Source organism: Pyrus communis, chromosome 13 (assembly GCF_963583255.1).
Source record: "Pyrus communis chromosome 13, drPyrComm1.1, whole genome shotgun sequence".
Lineage (NCBI taxonomy): Eukaryota > Viridiplantae > Streptophyta > Magnoliopsida > Rosales > Rosaceae > Pyrus > Pyrus communis.
In genome coordinates, this window is record NC_084815.1 from 578838 (window position 1) to 597832 (window position 18995).

At 37.2% G+C, this 18995-nt stretch overlaps 3 protein-coding genes across 4 annotated transcripts; all 3 read left to right on the forward strand.

Moving 5' to 3' along the window:
• Positions 1-2764: 2764 nt before the first annotated feature.
• On the forward strand, positions 2765-6840 carry LOC137712580 (BTB/POZ and MATH domain-containing protein 4-like). 2 transcript variants are annotated; one of them, XM_068451676.1, is made up of 4 exons: positions 2765-3446; positions 3976-4321; positions 4504-4783; positions 6134-6270. In XM_068451676.1, the coding sequence occupies exons 1-4, from the start codon at positions 3052-3054 to the stop codon at positions 6211-6213; spliced, it is 1101 nt and encodes a 366-aa protein (XP_068307777.1). In that variant the 5' UTR covers positions 2765-3051; the 3' UTR covers positions 6214-6270. The 2 variants fall into 2 exon arrangements, with proteins under 2 accessions (XP_068307777.1, XP_068307776.1); XM_068451675.1 differs by having other exon boundaries at positions 2770-3446; positions 6268-6840.
• Positions 6841-9441: 2601 nt separating this feature from the next.
• Positions 9442-15362, forward strand: LOC137712578 (cationic amino acid transporter 2, vacuolar-like). Its single transcript, XM_068451673.1, has 14 exons — positions 9442-10047; positions 10822-11023; positions 11199-11283; positions 11434-11574; positions 11700-11818; positions 11904-12000; positions 12106-12278; positions 12360-12426; positions 12583-12741; positions 13145-13424; positions 13782-13890; positions 14117-14229; positions 14627-14702; positions 14957-15362. The coding sequence occupies exons 1-14, from the start codon at positions 9870-9872 to the stop codon at positions 15102-15104; spliced, it is 1947 nt and encodes a 648-aa protein (XP_068307774.1). The 5' UTR covers positions 9442-9869; the 3' UTR covers positions 15105-15362.
• Positions 15363-17454: 2092 nt separating this feature from the next.
• LOC137713283 (zinc finger BED domain-containing protein RICESLEEPER 1-like) lies at positions 17455-18663 on the forward strand. Its single transcript, XM_068452573.1, has one exon. It carries the CDS (start codon positions 17455-17457, stop codon positions 18661-18663), a length of 1209 nt encoding a protein of 402 aa, XP_068308674.1.
• Positions 18664-18995: the final 332 nt, after the last annotated feature.

Below are 18995 nucleotides of genomic sequence, written 5' to 3' on the forward strand. Positions count from 1 at the left end.
GACTTACAAAATAGTGTATAAGAAATCCACCATGTGGCAAAGCTATTGAAGACCTCTCAAATAGATCTGATTACAAGTAATATAACCTCAACCAAAATCATTTTACGAATGCTAACATATCCCAAACTATATGAGAAAGAGAATAATCCTTGAACTCATTCGAAATCGATGCCCAGAGGGTTGCCCGGTATCCTACTTTACCCTATAGTTCTGTTACCCCCACTCAATTATAATCCTTGGAAACTCTTCTTTTACGCTCCAACCAAATGTTTCAAAAAACTGCCAACACCAAACAGCCCCACAAAGCTTTAGCTTTCCTCCCTTTTCCTAAAGCCTCAAAATTGATGCTTAGAAGCTCGAAACAACCCTTTGGAATGACCCAACTAACTCTAACTTCCTGAACCAATGTCCACCACAACTGTATTGAGTAAGAACAATGGAGAAAAATATGATTAGCACTCTCCTTAGATTTACACAAACTACACCAATGAGGAGAAATACAAATAAAAGATCTTCACCTTTGAACTTGATCACAAGTGTTGACCTTCCCACTAGCCATTAACCACACAAGAACTTTGACCTTCGGAGGAGCTTTTGATTTCCAAATTTGAGAAAAGGGTGGAAAATGTTGCACAGTTCCATTGTTGCTCAAGAAAGAGCTATAGGATTTGCAAGTGAACAATCTTGATAAGTCTACTTTCCACCTTCTGTTATCCGTTCTTGGTTGAATCAAATGAACATTTTCCACCTTTTGTAATAACCTAGCGCCTCTACTATCTCCAACTCATTCAAATTTCTTCTGAAATCAAAATTCTAGCGCAAAGAATGAAGAGAAAAATCCGCTAAACTTGAAATGATTTGGTTGCCCACCTCAAACTTGTAGCACTTTAGGAACAATTGAAGACCAGATGAAATATGTTTCCAAGGGCTACGACTTGAAACACGCAGTGGAAGGATTTGCATCCCACCCATTATCTTGCAACTTGTACTTGCTTCTTATCACCTTGTGCCAGAGAAAATTTGATTCCTTTGAGAATCTCCACAACCACTTAGCCAGTAACACTTCATTCCGTTTCCTCAAATTCCCCACACCTTAACCCCCTTCCTCCTTACTTTTATTAACTACTTCCCATTTCACCAAATGGTAACACATAAATAATGGTTTCCTTTTCATTTGATTTAATGTCAATTAGGTCATAATTGTACTAGATTTAGAGATTATAACATCTAATTGTAGACGCAAACGAAGTGGCCTGAATTATCAAATATAATTTCTTGTTCTCACTTATGGGATTGGGTAATGCTCGGGAGATCAATTTGTGTAAACTATATAACATTGTTGTTGATAATTGAATTATTACTTAAGTGTTGATTAACATATTTTTTTTTTTATTGGTAACACATTATATAGTTTGTAAATTTGGTCTAAAATTTGTTTACTTAGCATTATGGCTACAATACTTACACGTTGGGATAGTAATTGTATGAACGTGTAGTAATTGTATTAAATACATATAAGTATTACAGCCAAATCCCACATTATGAATTAGGAATATTTTTGCTCACCTCCTTATTTATCATTGTCAGATGAGTTTAAATTCAAGATCTATGTAATAAATAAACACAAACTAAAAAATTTAAACTCATCGAACGATGATAAATAGGGTGGCGATCTGTTTACCGCTCGTTTCGCTGATTGTCATTTCTGTGAAATAGTCTTCTTGTCATTAGGGGGGGAGATAAGAACGTCAATGTTCCTGAAGAATGACGCGAATTATCGTGGACGACTCCCACTTTGTCTCATTTAGATCCTCGAACTGCTCAGTCTGAAACTGAAGTGCAGCACATATTAGATCTCCAGAGCATAGAGCATAGCTCAGAGCATGCTAGATGTTTTCACCGATCTAGCGCGCATGATAAGATCACATATTCCAGCTGCAAATACGCATGCAAAGATGAATGTACCAAATGTACGACGGACTTCCTTCCTGAAGGCCCGATGCGCTAATCTTGGTGATCCACGTACATTAGCGGCTATCTAATCATCTACCCCTACACAACAGCTTGGCATACCTCTTGGTTCAAAGGATTCACACCCCTAGAAGAGGAAATCCACGACATAAGGTCCTGAAGAGCCTACCGTGAATTCGACTAACGCTTACTCATTCTATCTAACTCATGAGGAAATTCCAGATTATGGAAGCGTCTTGAAGAGATGAATCTTCCTCCCGAGAATCGTGAGATTTTAGTCTATTATGCTAGCTTAGATGATGTGTGGCTAAGTTTGAGATTTTGGTCTACTGTCGACGATATATTAACATATGCAGTAGCTACTGAGATCATGTTGAGTGATGACATTGAGCCGCGTTCCGTTGATGAATGTCGACGTAAAACTGATTGATCAAACTGGAAACAAGCAATCCAAGTCGAACTCGATTCGCTTGCGAAACGTAAGGTGTTTTGACTTGTAGCTCCTACTCCTCCACATGTGAACAAAAGGGTTATTGTCACTCAGTATTATGGTCTATTGATATTCCTCTTCACTTGGAAGTGAGATATCTTAGGTTTGAATCTCATGAATGACGATTTCGATACCAAATTAGATTACTTATTATGTAACTTAGCCGAACTCCCCTCTTTAATCTAAAAATATTGATATACTCAAAAGAGGGTTATTAAGAGGGTTACTACGAATAAGTCCAAACCTCAATAAGGTATTGGCGTGCGTGGTGAGATGAAAAGAAGTCTACCCGAGTATTAAAAAAGAAAGAAAGAAAACAAATTAAAAAAAAAGAAAAAGAAAAAGAAACTTTGAGAAGCATAACAAATCGGCTTCTTCCCCAAGCCAAAACACAATCCCAATTTCCCAGGGAAAATCCATCAATACCGCCGAAACCACACATCAAAAGAACAAAAAATATCAGAAATCGCAAGAAATCTCAGAAAAAAATCAATCGATTTCTCCAGTCCAAAGCTTTTGACCTGCTTTTGTTACTGCTTGAATTCTAAAATTGTAAAATTGGGAATTTGCAATCCCCAATTCGGAAACAGATGATATCCGGCAGGCAGAAGAGCAGCCGGTCTCTGGCGTCGCCGTCCAGCTCGCGCTTCGTGACGGAAACCGTTAACGGGTCCCACAACTTCGTCATCAAAGGGTACTCCTTGGCCAAAGGAATTGGGGTCGGAAAGCACATTGCCAGTGAGAATTTCACCGTCGGGGGGTTTCAATGGGCCATCTATTTTTACCCTGATGGTAAAAACCCTGAGGATAACTCAGCTTACGTCTCCGTCTTCATTGCCCTCGCCTCCGAGGGCACCGACGTCCGAGCTCTCTTCGAATTGACACTCGTTGATCAGGGTCCTAATGGCAAGCACAAGGTCCATAGCCACTTCGATCGCTCGCTCGAAAGCGGGCCTTACACCCTCAAGTATAGGGGCAGCATGTGGTGGGTAATTTCACTTTGCTGGTTTGTTGTTCTGGGTTCACTTGATTAGAAAGAGTTTATGTATGTTGTGAATGAATGGGTTTTCACCATTTTTCGCTAATTCTATGCTTTACTCAATTGGAAATGAGTTTACTTATGTTGTGAATGAATGGGTTTTCACAATTTTTCGCTGATTTTATGCTTTACTCAATTGGAAATGAGTTTACGTATGTTGTTAATGAATGGTTTTTTTCCGTCAGTTCTTTGCTAATTCGATGCTTTACTTAATTGAAAATGAGTTTACGCATGTTGTGATTGAATGATTTTTCGATAAGACTGGCGGTTTGTTAGATTGGGAATAGGGTTTTGAATAGCTACTTTGGTACTGGTGGGCATGGGAGGATTGACATTTGTAATGAATTGTGTCTTTATCTTAGAAATGGATAGGATTTGCCTACTAACAGAGTTGATAAGTAGATTTTACGTAATGCTATTTGAACTCCGTTATGTTATGCATTTTAAAATAAACTTATTTGCAATTGGATTTTAGGGGCTACAAACGATTTTTCAGACGGACACTGCTCGAATCATCTAGTTTCCTCAAGGATGATTGCTTGAAAATTAATTGCACTGTTGGTGTTGTGGTTTCTGCAATAGATAGTTCGAGATTGCACTCCATACATGTCCCCGATTCTGATATTGGAGATCATTTTGGTATGCTTTTGGAGAATGAGGAAGGTTCAGATGTTACTTTCAATGTATGTGGAGAAAGGTTTCATGCCCACAAGTTAGTACTGGCAGCTAGATCTCCTTTATTTGAAAAAGAATTTTTCGATGGAATGAAAGAAGAGAATCATGATGTAGTTGTTACAGATACAGATCCCAAGGTCTTTAAGGTAACGCTTCTCAATTATTTCTTTTCCTTGTCCAATTATGCTTTTGTAAGAGCGGGTTGTATTTGTTGTAGTATGTCAGTTGGAAATAATATAATGTACCACATTATCCTAAGTAGTTTGCTTCCTATGAAGCAAAGTTCATCCTGCATTCCTGTCTAATGTCTTTTGTGCTTTCTGAACAGGCGTTGTTACACTTCATATACACAGATAACCTTATTGAAGATGAAGAGTTGTCAGATGCAAGTTCACTGTGCATGTCTTCTCTATCCGATGGATTAGCTGCCAAGTTGCTTGCTGCATCAGACAAATATGGGTTACCTCGACTCAGACTGATGTGTGAATCTGTTCTCTGCAAGATTATGTCTGTTAATTCTGTTGCCATTATTCTGGCCCTGGCGGACCGTTATCGTGCTATGGATCTAAAGTCTGTTTGCCTAAAGTTTGCTGCTGAAAACCTAGTTGGTATGCTCTCCCTGTTTAATTTTCTGTTTTCGTGGTTCTTCCTTAATGCAAGTCGTGTGTGTGTGTGTCCTTTTGGTATGCTTTATACTGTTATTAGAAACAAATAGTGAGTGCAATGGCTGGGATTCCAATATAGTCACTCTTATCAACTTATGTAAATTCTCTCTTTTATATAAAATAGAGGACGAAAACGTTTCTCTAGGGGTTAACTTGTTTTCTTCTTGCTGCCAATTTGTGGTGGGTAATGACGAAAGGGTCAGGTTTTGGGAAGAGGGGTAGGTGCTGGAATTGCCTTATGCCTTTCTTTTCCTAGACTATACAGTCTATCACAGTATCTCAATTTTCCATAGCTAGGCCATATGTTATTCCTTCTCAGTTACTTTTGAGTTTGGATTTTGTAGAAATATGAATGAATTGGAAGTTGAGGAGCTCATGTCCTTTCTGTCTTGGTTAGAGAGAGTTGTGCTGGTTTCATGAGAGATGGATAGGGGAAGGTAGCCATCAGGGGTCTTTTCTTGTCAAATTTGCTCGAGATATTTGACAGACAACCCTTCTCTTTCTCCGTTTATCCCCTTAAATGAAATTTGGAGGACGAAAGTACCTCCAAAGGTTTGGTTGTTAGCATGGGTTGGTTATTGCTAATAGGAAGGTTAACACTTGCAACATGGATCAGAGGAGAAGACCTCTTTGTCTTCTTCCTCAATAGGTTATCCTTTTGCAGTTCTCTAGTTTCTTTGTTCTTGGGGACATCTTGTCTATTTTTCTGTACTTTTCTCTCTTTGTGATAAATTTTCTTTTTTCCTGTAAAAAAAAAGGATTTGTTTCAATTGGGATGTCCATTCTCAATCTGTCCCTATGAAAAAATACACGCAGGCAGCTGCTTGACCCAATCAATTAGTGCATAAGCAACATAGGTGGTACTTATCTTCCAACTTCACGCCGACCCTTTTACCATAGCAAAAGGACAGATTGAGGATGCTAGGAGTAGGGAAGTTATCTGATTCTGATTCAGTTTCAAGCTTTCTGAATTTTCTAGCAGCTTCAAGTGTTTCATATGTAGGATAACTTGTAGGTCCTAGTTAAGTTTATGTTGCTCACCAAAACTAATTGAGGTTTTGCATGAGTAATCAAACAACGGGCAAGTGGGACCGGCCATATAACATTGAGTCTGACATACATATTGTGGGAGTGTATTACATACAACCAATAATGATATGCTTTTGTTTGTGATATCTGCAGTACGATTGTGCATTCACTTTAAATTTTCTTTGTCATTTTATTTAGTTATGCAAATATAAAAATGTTAAGCTTAGATTACAAGTGAGTTATGATCTTATGATCAAAATTCAGGGATCCTGAAGATATTGAAAACCTGGGAATCAAGAATGGTGCCTGTCGTTCCTATTGCACTTTACATGCCAGTCTCCTAAGTCTTTGTGCTCACTCATCAATTCTACACTTTCTGATTGACCTATTTGATGCAGCCGTCATGGAATCAGATGGTTTTGAGTATCTCAAGGAAAACTGCCCACTGCTGCAGTCGGAGCTGCTGAAGACAGTTGCGGGCTGTGACGAGGAACTTAGCGGAGGGGAAAAGACTCGGAGTGTGTGGGGCCAGTTTTCTGACGGAGGGGATACAAATGACAGGAGTGTAAGGCAACGAACCTGGGAAAATGGAGGCGAGAGAAGTCAAAGCATTTGGGTCCCGCTTTCGGATGGTGGTGATGCAAGAGGTAGGAGTAGAAGTAGGAGTCCCAGGCAAGATGATTGACATGGAGGATATGTTTATCGGTTTGAATGTGAGTAGATGCAAGGTATGTGATAAAAGAATGTATGAAAAGCATGGCTGCTGTTATTTTTTTCTGTAACGTTATATGTTTTGTTGAATTAGAGAGTAATTTTTGAGTTTGTAAGCTGCAAACGTTAACGCATTTGGTGCGACGGGTGACGCGGCCAGTGCATGTACAAAATTGTTGTGCCTTCGGGTGCGGCTCCGATTTGGTTCCTAGTGTGATTTTCTCACCACTCATAATCCTGGTGTAATATTTTTCGTATCATTCAAGGTTTGACGCACCATATTTAGCATCTTGATGAAACTCATAGTAAAAGATAGCCGACCCCATTTAGTGGGAAAATGCTTTGTTGTTATTGTTGTTGTTGTTCTATTCAAGGCTTGATGCTGGAGGATTTCATGTTCAAATAAGAAAATTCACCGAAACAGGATTTTTTTTGTTTGTTAAAATGGCTACTCTTTCTTTCCATAGATGGAATGATTCGGATCCTCTTTGTAAGGATCTTAGGAATCCTCAAATTGTGTTCATTCATTGTACATCGTGTGGTTAAAAATTATTTTAAATATTTTTATTTAAAATTAAATATGAATAGTATCTGATAAAAATTGATTGCACGATGTACAACAAACGGATACGATTTGAGGATTCCTATTATTCTCACAAAGAGGATCCAGAGAGGATCCTCGTTTCCATAGATGAGTGAGAGTGTCAGTACAATTGAGTGGTATTTATAACATACAATGTACGTGTTAAGCTACTTGGGTTCTTTTAATAAAACAACTTATAAACAAATAAATTCAACGATTATTAAGCTTTGATGGAAAAAATAAATGTGTCCCACGCCCGAGTTTTGGCTCGTACGTCCTTTTATTTTTCCCTTTTTAAGAGGGAAAATGTTAACAATGCCACGTGGAAATTTTAACCTGCGTGACATTTGATCACATGATTTTTTAATGTCTTAATAATGGAGTTAAAGTTTTGTCACAAAATCTGAGGTAGGGACGCAGGGTCGATGCTGTTATTATTATTAATTCTCCTAATGCAACTCGTTTGGTTTCTCCCCCCCCCCCCCGGCGCCGGGGAGGCGGGGTGGGTGGTGGTGGTAATACATTTCTTTAGAAATTCTTGGTCGTAGGTTTGTGAAAGATTGGAATTTTGGATACTCTTAAATAATACTTGGCTACTTAAAAGATAAATAAAAGTTTTTACTCAAAATTGTTTGTTGCGGTTTCATAGAATTTCATTTTTTTTTTTTTTTTTGCAGAGATGCTCTGTACAGAGTGATTCTAATTATAAGCACAAAGGAAGCAAATTGATTTAGTTCATGTGGGGAGGAGGGAGGGGCATTCCGTCCTCACAATCCGAGAAATAAATACACAACAAACACACAGATGCGTAACTGAATAACCGACTCCAACTAATGGTCAACACAATATTATTTGGAAGTTTGCCAAAATTATGCATTTTCAATAATCGTCAAATATCTTGTCATTGTGTCGTCAAATTTTTATTGCTATGTCGTTGTGATATTTTAATAGATATTTCAGTCTATTAATTTAATAAAAATTTAATTTCCGATTGTTTTAACTTTTAACCGTATTCCAACATTATTTATTTATTTATTTATTTTTGTCAAAGATATCCCAACATTATTTGACTCTTGGAAAACGTGTGTTCAGGGAACCAAGTGAAAAAAACAAGAAGCAAGTTGTACAAAGCTTTTGTTTAAGAGAAGTTTAGCAAAACATTTCCAGTACTGTTTATTTTTAACGAAAAATTATATTTATATATTTTTCTATTACTATTTATTATACCTTTAAAAATTATTTTTCATTAAAAAAGAAGTTTTTTTGAACTTTTCGTTAGTTTTCTTTTTGTTTAATTCAATATTAAATCATTCATCGCCATATGAATTATTTGGGTTGGCATTTTGCCAATAAACGTGCCGATGTCACTTTCGTAAAATGAGACAAGATCGCGATTTCCGACTTGCCCATTTCTTATGGGTAATATTCAGTCCCACGCGCATCGATTACTCATGGGTATCTCTAACTTATTTATTAAGATAGTTGATTTTTTTTTTGGAGTTTTTAACAAAACACTCTGGTACTGTTTATTTTTAACGAAAAATTATATTTATACATTTTTCTGGTACTATTCACTATACATTTAAAAAGAACTTTTCATTAAAAATGAAGTATTTTTTTGACTTTTCGTTAGTTTTTTTTTTTTTTTTAAACGTATGAGCCGGTAGTAAGTAGATTATATTAAAAATTTAATAACCAAAGCTTTAGTAGTTTACTTTGCTTAGATTTGTTTTTCTTTCATCGACGCATCAAATAAAAAGAAGAGGTTCATCTTCGGATTCGATTTGTGAGGATCTTTTTCGGATTCTTATTTCTACATTTTAACTGTTCATTGTACATCGTACGATCAATTTCCATCAGATACTATTTGTGTTATTTTAAATAAAAAAAAGTCAAATAATTTCTGATCGCACGATATACGATGAATGATTAAGATATAAGAATCTCTAAGATTCCCACAAAATGACAATTCGGTTCGAATTAGCTTGTATTTAATTCTGTGGAATTTTCTTGCTTTAGATGTACAAGCACTACAATATATAATGTTCAATTTAATTTAATTCATAGTTCTTTAAGTTTAACTTTCATAAATAAATAACAACTTAGATATCGAATTAATTATTTTGGGACCGACAACGCAATCTAAATAGAATAAACATTTACACTGCCTTTTTCATATCCAATAAGATTGTGGGAACAATACCAACCCAAATCCAAATTCCATGTTACTTTTTGACTGATTCAATTCCCTCCATAAGTTAACCAAAAAAACAGGAAAAAAAGAAGAGAAATTAGAAAAAACACCAACTTCAGAATCTCAGATTGTTTGTGATTGATATCTACACAAACAACAAACACCAACCCAAAAAAAAATAAAACGAAAAATAAAAAGGGAAAAAGGGGACAAAAATCCTCCCTTTCCTACCTTTAATCTGCCAGCTTGCCCTTTCGGTGCAAAACTCTCAGAAATCTGCATCAGATATTATGTATCCGGGAGTGTGCCGGCAGGTTGAATTTTAGTGTACATAAATTTTCAATTTTTCAGATTAAATTGTGGAATTTTACCCTTTGGGGTCAAAGTGCCAATCGAAATAGAAAAACCCAGTTCGTAAGTTTTGGTTCGGACAAAGGAAAATTTGGAAAATCAGCGTGGGAAGATCCAAGTTTGGAGCTTTCCGGGAGAAAATTTGTTTTTTTTTTTTTTTGATGGGTTTATTGGTTGATTCAAATGGGGAAGGGGGCGGCGGAGAAAGTGGAAGAAACGGCGGTTCATGGGGCGGTCGGAATAGTCTGATACGGCGGAAGCAGGTGGATTCTGTTCATGTGAAGTCAGGGGGTCATCAATTGGCGAAGGAGTTGACTGTTCCCCATCTTGTTGCAGTTGGTAAAAGCTTGCTGCTTTCCCCCTCTTATTTTTTTTCAATCATATATTTTATTATCTGTTTTGTAATTTTTGATGAGATGATGATGCTGATGGAATATTCGGTTGGCTGCTATATTCATATATGATATGTCACTCGTCAAAGGGAATGATGAAATGGGTGATCAATCATTCTTGGGTATAGTTGTTTATATTAAGAGAGATGTCTTGATAATGAGCGTCCTATGTGACGTTTTCATGACATGAAAGACAATAATTGTAAGTTGTTTGTATTGCTAAATTAAGAACGACATTAATTTTATCTACTATCTAAAAAGATTTGGTTGTTTGCATTTTTCTGGGACCTTTCACCCTTTTAAATTTCGTCCCTCCCAGGCAATTCCTGGCTACGCCACCGGCTAGAAGTGCTTTTCATATAAACTAGAAGCACTTTTAAGTTTTCCTGTCAAATGTAGTCAAAAACACTTTTGGTGTGTTCGGTGCCTCACTTTAAGTTTTAGGTTTATGGTATGTTTTAAGATTCTTCTTGTAGCTGTGCGCCCGTCATTGTAGAATACTTACTACTAATCCTTGCATTTTAATATTGTTGACTCATATTCTTATTAGTTTCTATATGATATTTTCTTAGTTTCTACATAATGGATATTTATGGCTTAGTGTTCCTTATACGCACATTTCGGTACTGAAATAATGGAACAGGCAACTTCTGTTTTTTTATCATGAATTATTTTGTCTTTGTCATATAAGTAACTGTTGGTTATCATACACTTTGATTAGGGGTTGGCTCAACGATTGGAGCAGGAGTCTATATTCTTGTTGGAACAGTTGCTAGAGAGCATTCTGGACCAGCACTAGCAATTTCCTTTCTAATAGCTGGAATTGCGGCAGCCCTTTCTGCCTTTTGTTATGCTGAACTTGCAAGTCGGTGCCCTTCTGCAGGGAGTGCCTACCACTATACATATATATGCATTGGAGAAGGGTAATTTCTCATTCCTTCTCTGTCATTAAAGTGTTGAGCATAGCAATTGGAAAAGAAAAGAATTACGTTATCATGCTTGTTCAACAATACATGCTTGCACAGTTGTACAAAACTATTTACATTGAAAATTTTCTTTTACGTCAGTTCGTGATGATAAAACTATCATTGTTTGCAGTGTTGCTTGGTTAGTCGGTTGGGCTTTGATTCTAGAATATACAATTGGTGGCTCAGCTGTTGCTCGGGGCATATCACCTAATCTGGTACAGTTCTTAAAAATATCTAATTTATGTATTCTTGAAGAAAGATTATAATATCCGCTCAAATAAAAAGATCTTCCTGCATGCTCTGACAATCTTTTAAGAGAAGTATGGGACATATATCTTTAAATGGGCTTGTTTTTCTTTCTGAAGGCATTACTTTTCGGAGGAGAGGGCAGTCTGCCTGCTTTTATAGCCCGGCAACATATTCCTGCACTTGGTCTGGTGGTTGACCCGTGTGCAGCAATTCTAGTAGTTATTGTTACAGGGCTCTTGTGTGTGGGAATAAAGGAGGTATGCGTATATCTCGTTTGTTTTCTAGTGTATCAGATCAATCATTAAACTTGGCAAACATATTTTTTCTTCTGTTTCATAAATATTCTCTTTATTTTCTTTAATGGAACACTTCATTTATGCAGAGTACAGTAGCACAAGGCATTGTGACGATAGCAAATGCATGTGCAATGATATTTGTTGTAGTAGCTGGTACTTATCTGGGTTTCAAGTCTGGTTGGACTGGATATGAACTTCCTACTGGGTATTTGGCATCCCTATTCCTATATCAACTCATGTAATTTTCAAAAATAAAATTTGAATTTCTTTCCTATTTATCCATGTAACAGGTACTTCCCCTTTGGGGTGAATGGTATGCTTGCTGGGTCTGCAACTGTCTTCTTTGCATACATTGGTTTTGATTCAGTTGCCAGCACTGCTGAAGAGGTAAATATGTTCTTGATATGTCATCCAAAATATCTATCTTATCATTTTTGTGGAGATGTTTTAACTTGTGTAGAATCTGAATTATGCCTTCATGTTTATCAAAAGGTGAAGAATCCTCAACGAGATTTGCCACTCGGTATTGGTGCTTCACTATCTATTTGCTGTGCGTTGTATATGTTGGTTTCGATGGTCATTGTTGGTTTAGTGCCTTATTATGCAATGGATCCTGATACACCCATTTCCAGTGCATTTGCTAGTCATGGGATGCAGTGGGCAGCGTAAGTGAATAATATTGTGGGGATTACCTTTTTGTTACATTTCTTTGAGAAACTAAGTTATTTTCCTGCTTATGGTTGAAGGTATGTGATAACTGTTGGAGCCGTTACTGCTCTCTGCTCAACATTGATGGGCTCTATTCTTCCTCAGGTATAATTCATTGATCTCTTTCCTTTTCCTTTTATCTCCTCCTTTTGGAGATGTATCGTGTATCGTCTCAGGTCTTGTCTGCTGGTTTATTGTCCATGAATTCCTTACCAAACCTGTACTGTACCACTGATGAAGATATTTTCTTGTGTTTCTTAGCCACGAATCCTGATGGCAATGTCTAGAGATGGATTGTTGCCGCCATTTTTAGCGGATATTAATAAAAAAACTCAGGCTCCTGTCAAGAGTACATTAGCAACTGGGATTTGTTCTGCAGTCTTGGCCTTCTTCATGGATGTTTCAGAGTTGGCAGGAATGGTAAGTTGACCTTCACGGAAAGATCTGGCATTGTTGTTGATAAGGTGGATAACTTGTTGACTCTTTGTTATGCTAAAAGACATGCGAGTATTCTTAATGTTAATGCTTTATTTGTGCTTTACAAGACATTCTCTTTATAAGGGGGTTTCTCCCTGCATGTGAACTAGCGTTGAAATCTTTTCTTTTATTTCCACAATAATGGATCCTCGATAATATTAATATCCTTTAACAAATTCTGACACCGTTGAGGATTTTATTTTCTGGATCATGATAATGACTCAAGGAACTCACTTTGAGATGGAAATCGATGTGTTTAACCCTTATTGATGTTGACACCCACCTTTTTCTGTAATAGTGAATGTAGATGTTTAGACTGACTTAGATAGTTACCTATGTTGTGCAGGTTAGCGTGGGTACACTTGTTGCATTCACTATGGTAGCAATATCTGTACTTATAATCAGATATGTTCCACCAGATGAGGTGCCTTTGCCTTCATCTCTTCGCGAGTCCATTGATTCAGTGCGGTTGCGGCATGGAAGGAATTCTCAAGAGGTCAAAGAGGACGATCCTAAGACTAAGATTAATGTTAGTTCTTCGGAGGAGAGTACCAAACCTCTACTTGAGAAAGTGGATATCATGGTTGAACTTCCTCTGATCGGAAAGCGACTGCCTCTTATTAACTGTAAGACCTTAGAGTCTCGTATACTAGATTTAGCCACTGCAGCAGTAGAAAGGTCATACAGAAACACGCACACATACACAAAAATGTCCTATTATCGTAGTTATGTTTCCATAATCTGAATCTGGCCCAACATTCAGGCAAGGCACAACCTTATAAATAGTCCACATTCACAGTCGGGCAAGAGAATGTTTCCTTGTACCTATGCATGTCTATAAAGTATGTATGACAATGAGATGTACGTGTCTTTACATTTGTATCAGAAACAACCTTATAAATATTCTTCATAGTTTCTGCTCTATTTTTCTGTTATGCAGGCTTTTACTGAAATGTTTTTTCACTGTGTATTCGTTATTACAGACACATTAAGTGAAGATAATAGGCGTAAAGTTGCTGCCTGGACCATAATGTTCACATGTGTTGGCGTGCTCCTTCTGACATATTCAGCATCAGATTTGGCCCTCCCCAGGTGGGTGAATTTCGGTCCTAGACATAGTTCTGAGAATGATATTTTTCTGGTTGCATGATTCAATTTTTAGCTGCAAAAACAAAATCTAGAGGCATTCTATATTCCTAAATTTATATGCCAAGATTTGTGGTTTTGATTATGCTTTTCTTTTATTTACGTTAATATGCTTTATGTGTTACTTTCTCTATTCCTTAATCTACAGAAATATTCTTGGTTTCGATTTCAGCTTTCTTCGCTATACATTATGTGGGGGTGGCGGTATTCTTCTTTTATTAGGTCTGATTGTGCTCACATGTATTGATCAAGATGATGCACGACACACCTTTGGGCACACAGGAGGTATGCTCACTATTTTACGTTGGTACGAATTTCACTTAACAGTCTTCAGGGATGCAACCTTGTCTGCAGGCTGTACATAGAACATGTAAAGTGTATATTACTAGTTATAGATACGTACACACATATATGTATCAGCTTGGCTGTAGTAGATGTGGCCAGCTTTTCTCGAAAGAATCCCATGAGGCTGGTTATCTAATTTGGTTACTGTAGGCTTGACTAGCTAATACTTAAAACGTGATTTCATTTGCAGCGATTAGAATATTAAGACCAATAATAAAGAAACTCTAATATCTTCGTCTTGTGTTTAGTTACGTTGGATTAAATGGCTAGGTTAGTGTTCATTGAGGAAACTGCTATTTGACTATTTAATAACAGTGATGTTTTGGTTTCCCTTCAGGTTTCTTATGCCCATTTGTCCCAGTGCTACCTATTGTCTGCATTCTCATCAACGTCTACCTACTGATTAATCTCGAGTAACTATCAAATTAAATAGTCCATTTCTTTTTAATGTTAATTACCTTGTCGTTTTCGTTTCTGATAGATTTTTCGCTTTTAATATTATCAGAATTGAGGTAATTCGTATTGTGTTTGCACTGGGAAATCACTTGCAAAAGAATTTATAAAATGCAAACGAAGTTTCCTTGATATCTGCTGAATGCCCTGTGTCTAATCTGTTGTCTGTATTTATTCTTTCCTTGTACAATGCCATGTATTGTTTCGTGTTCAGGGCGGACACCTGGGCGCGTGTTGCTGTATGGCTGCTAGTAGGAGTCGTTATTTACGTGTTTTATGGCCGATCGCACAGCTCATTGGAGGATGCAGTTTACGTGCCAGTAGCTCACGTCGATGAAATCTTTCGGAGCTCAGGAAATTAAGCAGCTTAAGTTTGTACAGGAAATGCAAGGACAAACAGTCCGTTGCATCGTGTACTATGTCATCTGGCGATCGTGAAGTTTGCTTTTATCGCCTGCTTTTGATTCCGATTATTTTTTGTTGGTAATCTTATTATAGCAAGGACAGAAATCAGTCCATTGTATAATTATTATTTTGTTGATGCTGGACGTGTTCGAGCAATGTAAATACTTTGCAATTAATGAAAGTTTCCACTCTTCTTTCTTAGGAGAGAGGCAATGTCAGAAATAAATGTTCACCAACACATTAAAGTTTGACAGCCGAGGGCTTACGTGACATATGACGCATCAAGGCCAGACAAGTCATCAAGGATACATGTCAATTATAGTCCCTTAACTAAAAATTTATTATCATTGATTCCTCAACTATAATCTAACTAGAGAAATGGTCCCTCAATTTTAAGCCAATTGGAGCAATGATCCTTCTAACATAACTCATTTTGATAAAATTCTTACTAATTTGACGAAAATGACCATAGCTACAAGTTTTGATGAGTTGAGGGACCCTAATTGTAGCAATGTTTCTTTCAACATAACTTATTTTGACAAAATTCTAATGAAGCTGACGAAAAAGACTATAGCTACATATTTTAATGAATTGAGGGATCAAGGATAATAAATTTTTAATTAAAAGATTATTGCTTCAATTTAATTAAAGTTAATAAACTATTGTTACAATTTCCACTTTTTAAAACTACCTTAAATTTGAAGGGTAAAATATAGTTAGCCCAAAATAATAAGAATCGGAAATTTGGAACTTTGGGGGGAAAAAGCAAAAAGGCGGGGTCTTTATAAAACCATGGGGGAGCGTAAAAAGCTTAAACCCTTTTAATGCCTGCAGACTGCAGCAGGCTTTCTTCGCCCTTTCATTTCTCTCACCTCAAAAGCTCGAAACTTGGTCTGCACTGTGCAGCCTGAGAGCTGGAACCGGTGAGTTTATCTTCCAATGTACCCCATTTCTGGGTTATTTCTCCTTCCACCATAATTATTTTTTTATTGTCACCATCTAGAAGGGTAAAAAAATAGAAACTTTGGAAGATTTTGTGCCCTAACTGGAACTTTATATGCGGGGTAATGAAAAGGATAATTCTTTTTGGTTACCTAGCAAGTTTGATGATTTTTGTCCATGCCCAAATGGAGAATTTTTTTTATTTTTTTGTATATTTTTTGTTAGGGGTGTGAGTGATAAAAGCATAAATCTGTAAATTGGGTGATGGGTATTTGCAGCTTTCCATTTCTTAGAATTGCAAGTCTACCTGTGGCATATAGGTTGAAAATTACCAGAAAATAGTGATGACATTGACATGTATATTGATCCCCAGATTTATGCCTTGGGAAAGTTTTGTCATATAGGCTGGCTGCTTGCAATTTCTGATGCTTTGAGGTTATTCGTGAGAATTATTGGATACTTTTGATGCTGTGTTGATTGTAACTGCAATGTTCTAATTTTTATTTTCAGACTCAATTTGATTCATAGGGTTGAGATGGACGATGATTCAACTCCTCATCCTAATTCTGTTGAAACTCCCCGAACTAACCAGCTTCCACCAGTTCCTAAATTCAGTGCGGCCGTTAAGGGAAAAAAAACCTGGATCACTACCAGATGATTCAACTCCTCGTCCTAATCCTGTTGAAACTCCCCGAACTAACCAGCTTCCACCAGTTCCTAAATTCAGAGCGGGCGTCAAGGGAAAACAACCTGGATCACTACCAAATGATTCAACCCTCATCCTAATCCTGTTGAAACTTCCCAAACTAACAAGCTTCCACCAGTTCCTAAATTCAGTGCAGGCGTTAAGGGAAAACAACCTGGATCACTACCAACGATATGGGATCACTTCATTAAACTTGAAAATGATGGCCTTATCGAGCCTAGATATGAATGCAATTACTGTGGGGAGGAATTCAGTGTGGATAATATCAAGCACGGAGATAGTATTTTATGGAATCATTTGACTGATGACTGAAAATAACCCGCATAGATCTGAGCACAAAAGGAAAGAGAACCCGAGTCTTGAAACTAGCCAAGTTCCAAGTTGTTCTGATGAGAATTCCTTGGAAGGGTGGTTAAGTATAGCAGAATATATCAGAGCATGCACTAAGATGATGATTATCGACGAGTTACCTTTTAGCTTTATAGAGAGAAAATCAGTTCAAGTTTTTATGAAATTACTTCGTCCTGATTTTGATATCCCATCTCCAGTAACACTTGCTCGAGATGCATACCAGCTTTATTTGGATCAGAAGAAGCAACTGAAAAGCTTTGATTGAAAATTTGCAGAGGGTCTGCCTTACTACCCAAACATGGACTTCTATGCAACAGACCAAGTACATGGTTCTGAAGGTCCATTTTATTGACAGCAAATGGGAGCTTCATAAGAAAATGTTGAACTTTTGTGAAGTACCTAATGATAATGAGGAGACAGTTGGAGAAGTCATTGCATCGTGTTTAGTTGATTGGGGTATAGAAAAAGCGTTGACAGTTTCTGTTGATAATGCAAATGATGCGGCTCTGAACTCTATGAAAATGAAGTTGAAAAATTTTACTGGGAATCTGTTAGATGGTGAATGTTTACACATGCGATGCTACACACATATTTTGAATTCGATTGTGCACGAGAGCTTGATAGATGTGCATGAATCAATTGATAGTATTCGCAATGCTGTGAAATATGTAAGTTCGTCTCCTGAAGGGTTAATGAAATTTGAAGCATGTATTAAGCACGAAAAAATTGAGTGTAAAGGTCTTATGGTTTTGGATGTTCCTACTAGGTGGAATACCACCTATTTGATGTTGAGAGATGCCTTAAAGTTCCAAAAGGCTTTTGAGAAGCTAGAAGAAGGTGATGAAGATTATGGTAGCCATTTCTTGGAGGATGAGAGTGGGTTAAAAATGATAGGTCCACCTACAGTTGATGATTGGGAAAACGTTCGGGCTTTTGTTTGGTTTTTGAAGATTTTTTATGATGCAACCTTGAAGTTTGGTGCTTCAGGTGTCACTTCCAATATCTGTTTTGATACGATGTGTTCGCTTCGATCCAAGTTGACAACATTGAGCCAAAGTCAAGATTCACTCTTGGGGAAAATGGCAACTAGTATCAAACCAAAATATGACAAATATTGGGGTTCTCTTGACGACAACAAGCTGTTGATTGTTTCAGTTGTGCTTGATCCACGATTTAAGTTGGATTATGTGGCATTTTGTTTTGGTGAGATATATGGTGATTCCATGGTTGAAGACATGGAGAAAGGGGTCAAAGAGCTTTTGTTTCGTCTATACGAGGTTTATAGTGCATCGGATTCCACTCCCAGTTGCACCAAAGCTTCTAATGGTGATCAGTATCATTACGAATGGATGAAAAAGTTTCTAGAGTTCAAAGAAAAGAAAGGTTTACTGTTGAGAAATGAGGTGGATAGGTATTTGTCAGAGAGTTGTGAGAATACAGCAGACGACACTTATGATATGCTGCATTGGTGGAAAGTAAACTCTACAAAGTATGGAATGCTGTCTTCTATGGAATAAATCAGAGGCTGCTGGTTCTTGGTGCGGAGAACGTACGACAGGTAGGGCCAACGACGTATCAAGCTCAGGTGACGACGCCGCCTTCGGGAAACCTTGCACCTTCCGGGTTTTGCATTTTGTATGTGGTTCATCAACAAATTCCAAGCGAGGGGATCTTTGTCCAAATTCTGTGAGAAATTTGGGGAAGGTACGTTGTTTTTTTACCGTGTGTAAGGTAAAGTTTCAACTTTCTATTGTATTTTGTTATTTTTTTCACCGAAATTATTTGTAAAGTTTGTATCTAAACTGATATTTTATTTAAAGATTTGAGTTTAATATCAACAATTCAGTTT

What these genes read in the sequence shown, in the direction of transcription:
- LOC137713283 (XM_068452573.1), top strand. Translation starts at nt 17,455, where the DNA reads ATGCAACAGACCAAGTACATGGTTCTGAAGGTCCATTTTATTGACAGC.
- LOC137712578 (XM_068451673.1), top strand. Translation starts at nt 9,870, where the DNA reads ATGGGTTTATTGGTTGATTCAAATGGGGAAGGGGGCGGCGGAGAAAGT. An exon ending in GGATATGAACTTCCTACTGG is followed by an intron (nt 11,819 to 11,903) that starts GTATTTGGCATC and finishes TCCATGTAACAG; the next exon opens with GTACTTCCCCTTTGGGGTGA. An exon ending in TGGGCTCTATTCTTCCTCAG is followed by an intron (nt 12,427 to 12,582) that starts GTATAATTCATT and finishes TGTGTTTCTTAG; the next exon opens with CCACGAATCCTGATGGCAAT.
- LOC137712580 (XM_068451675.1), top strand. Translation starts at nt 3,052, where the DNA reads ATGATATCCGGCAGGCAGAAGAGCAGCCGGTCTCTGGCGTCGCCGTCC. An exon ending in AAGTATAGGGGCAGCATGTG is followed by an intron (nt 3,447 to 3,975) that starts GTGGGTAATTTC and finishes ATTGGATTTTAG; the next exon opens with GGGCTACAAACGATTTTTCA. An exon ending in CAGATCCCAAGGTCTTTAAG is followed by an intron (nt 4,322 to 4,503) that starts GTAACGCTTCTC and finishes CTTTCTGAACAG; the next exon opens with GCGTTGTTACACTTCATATA.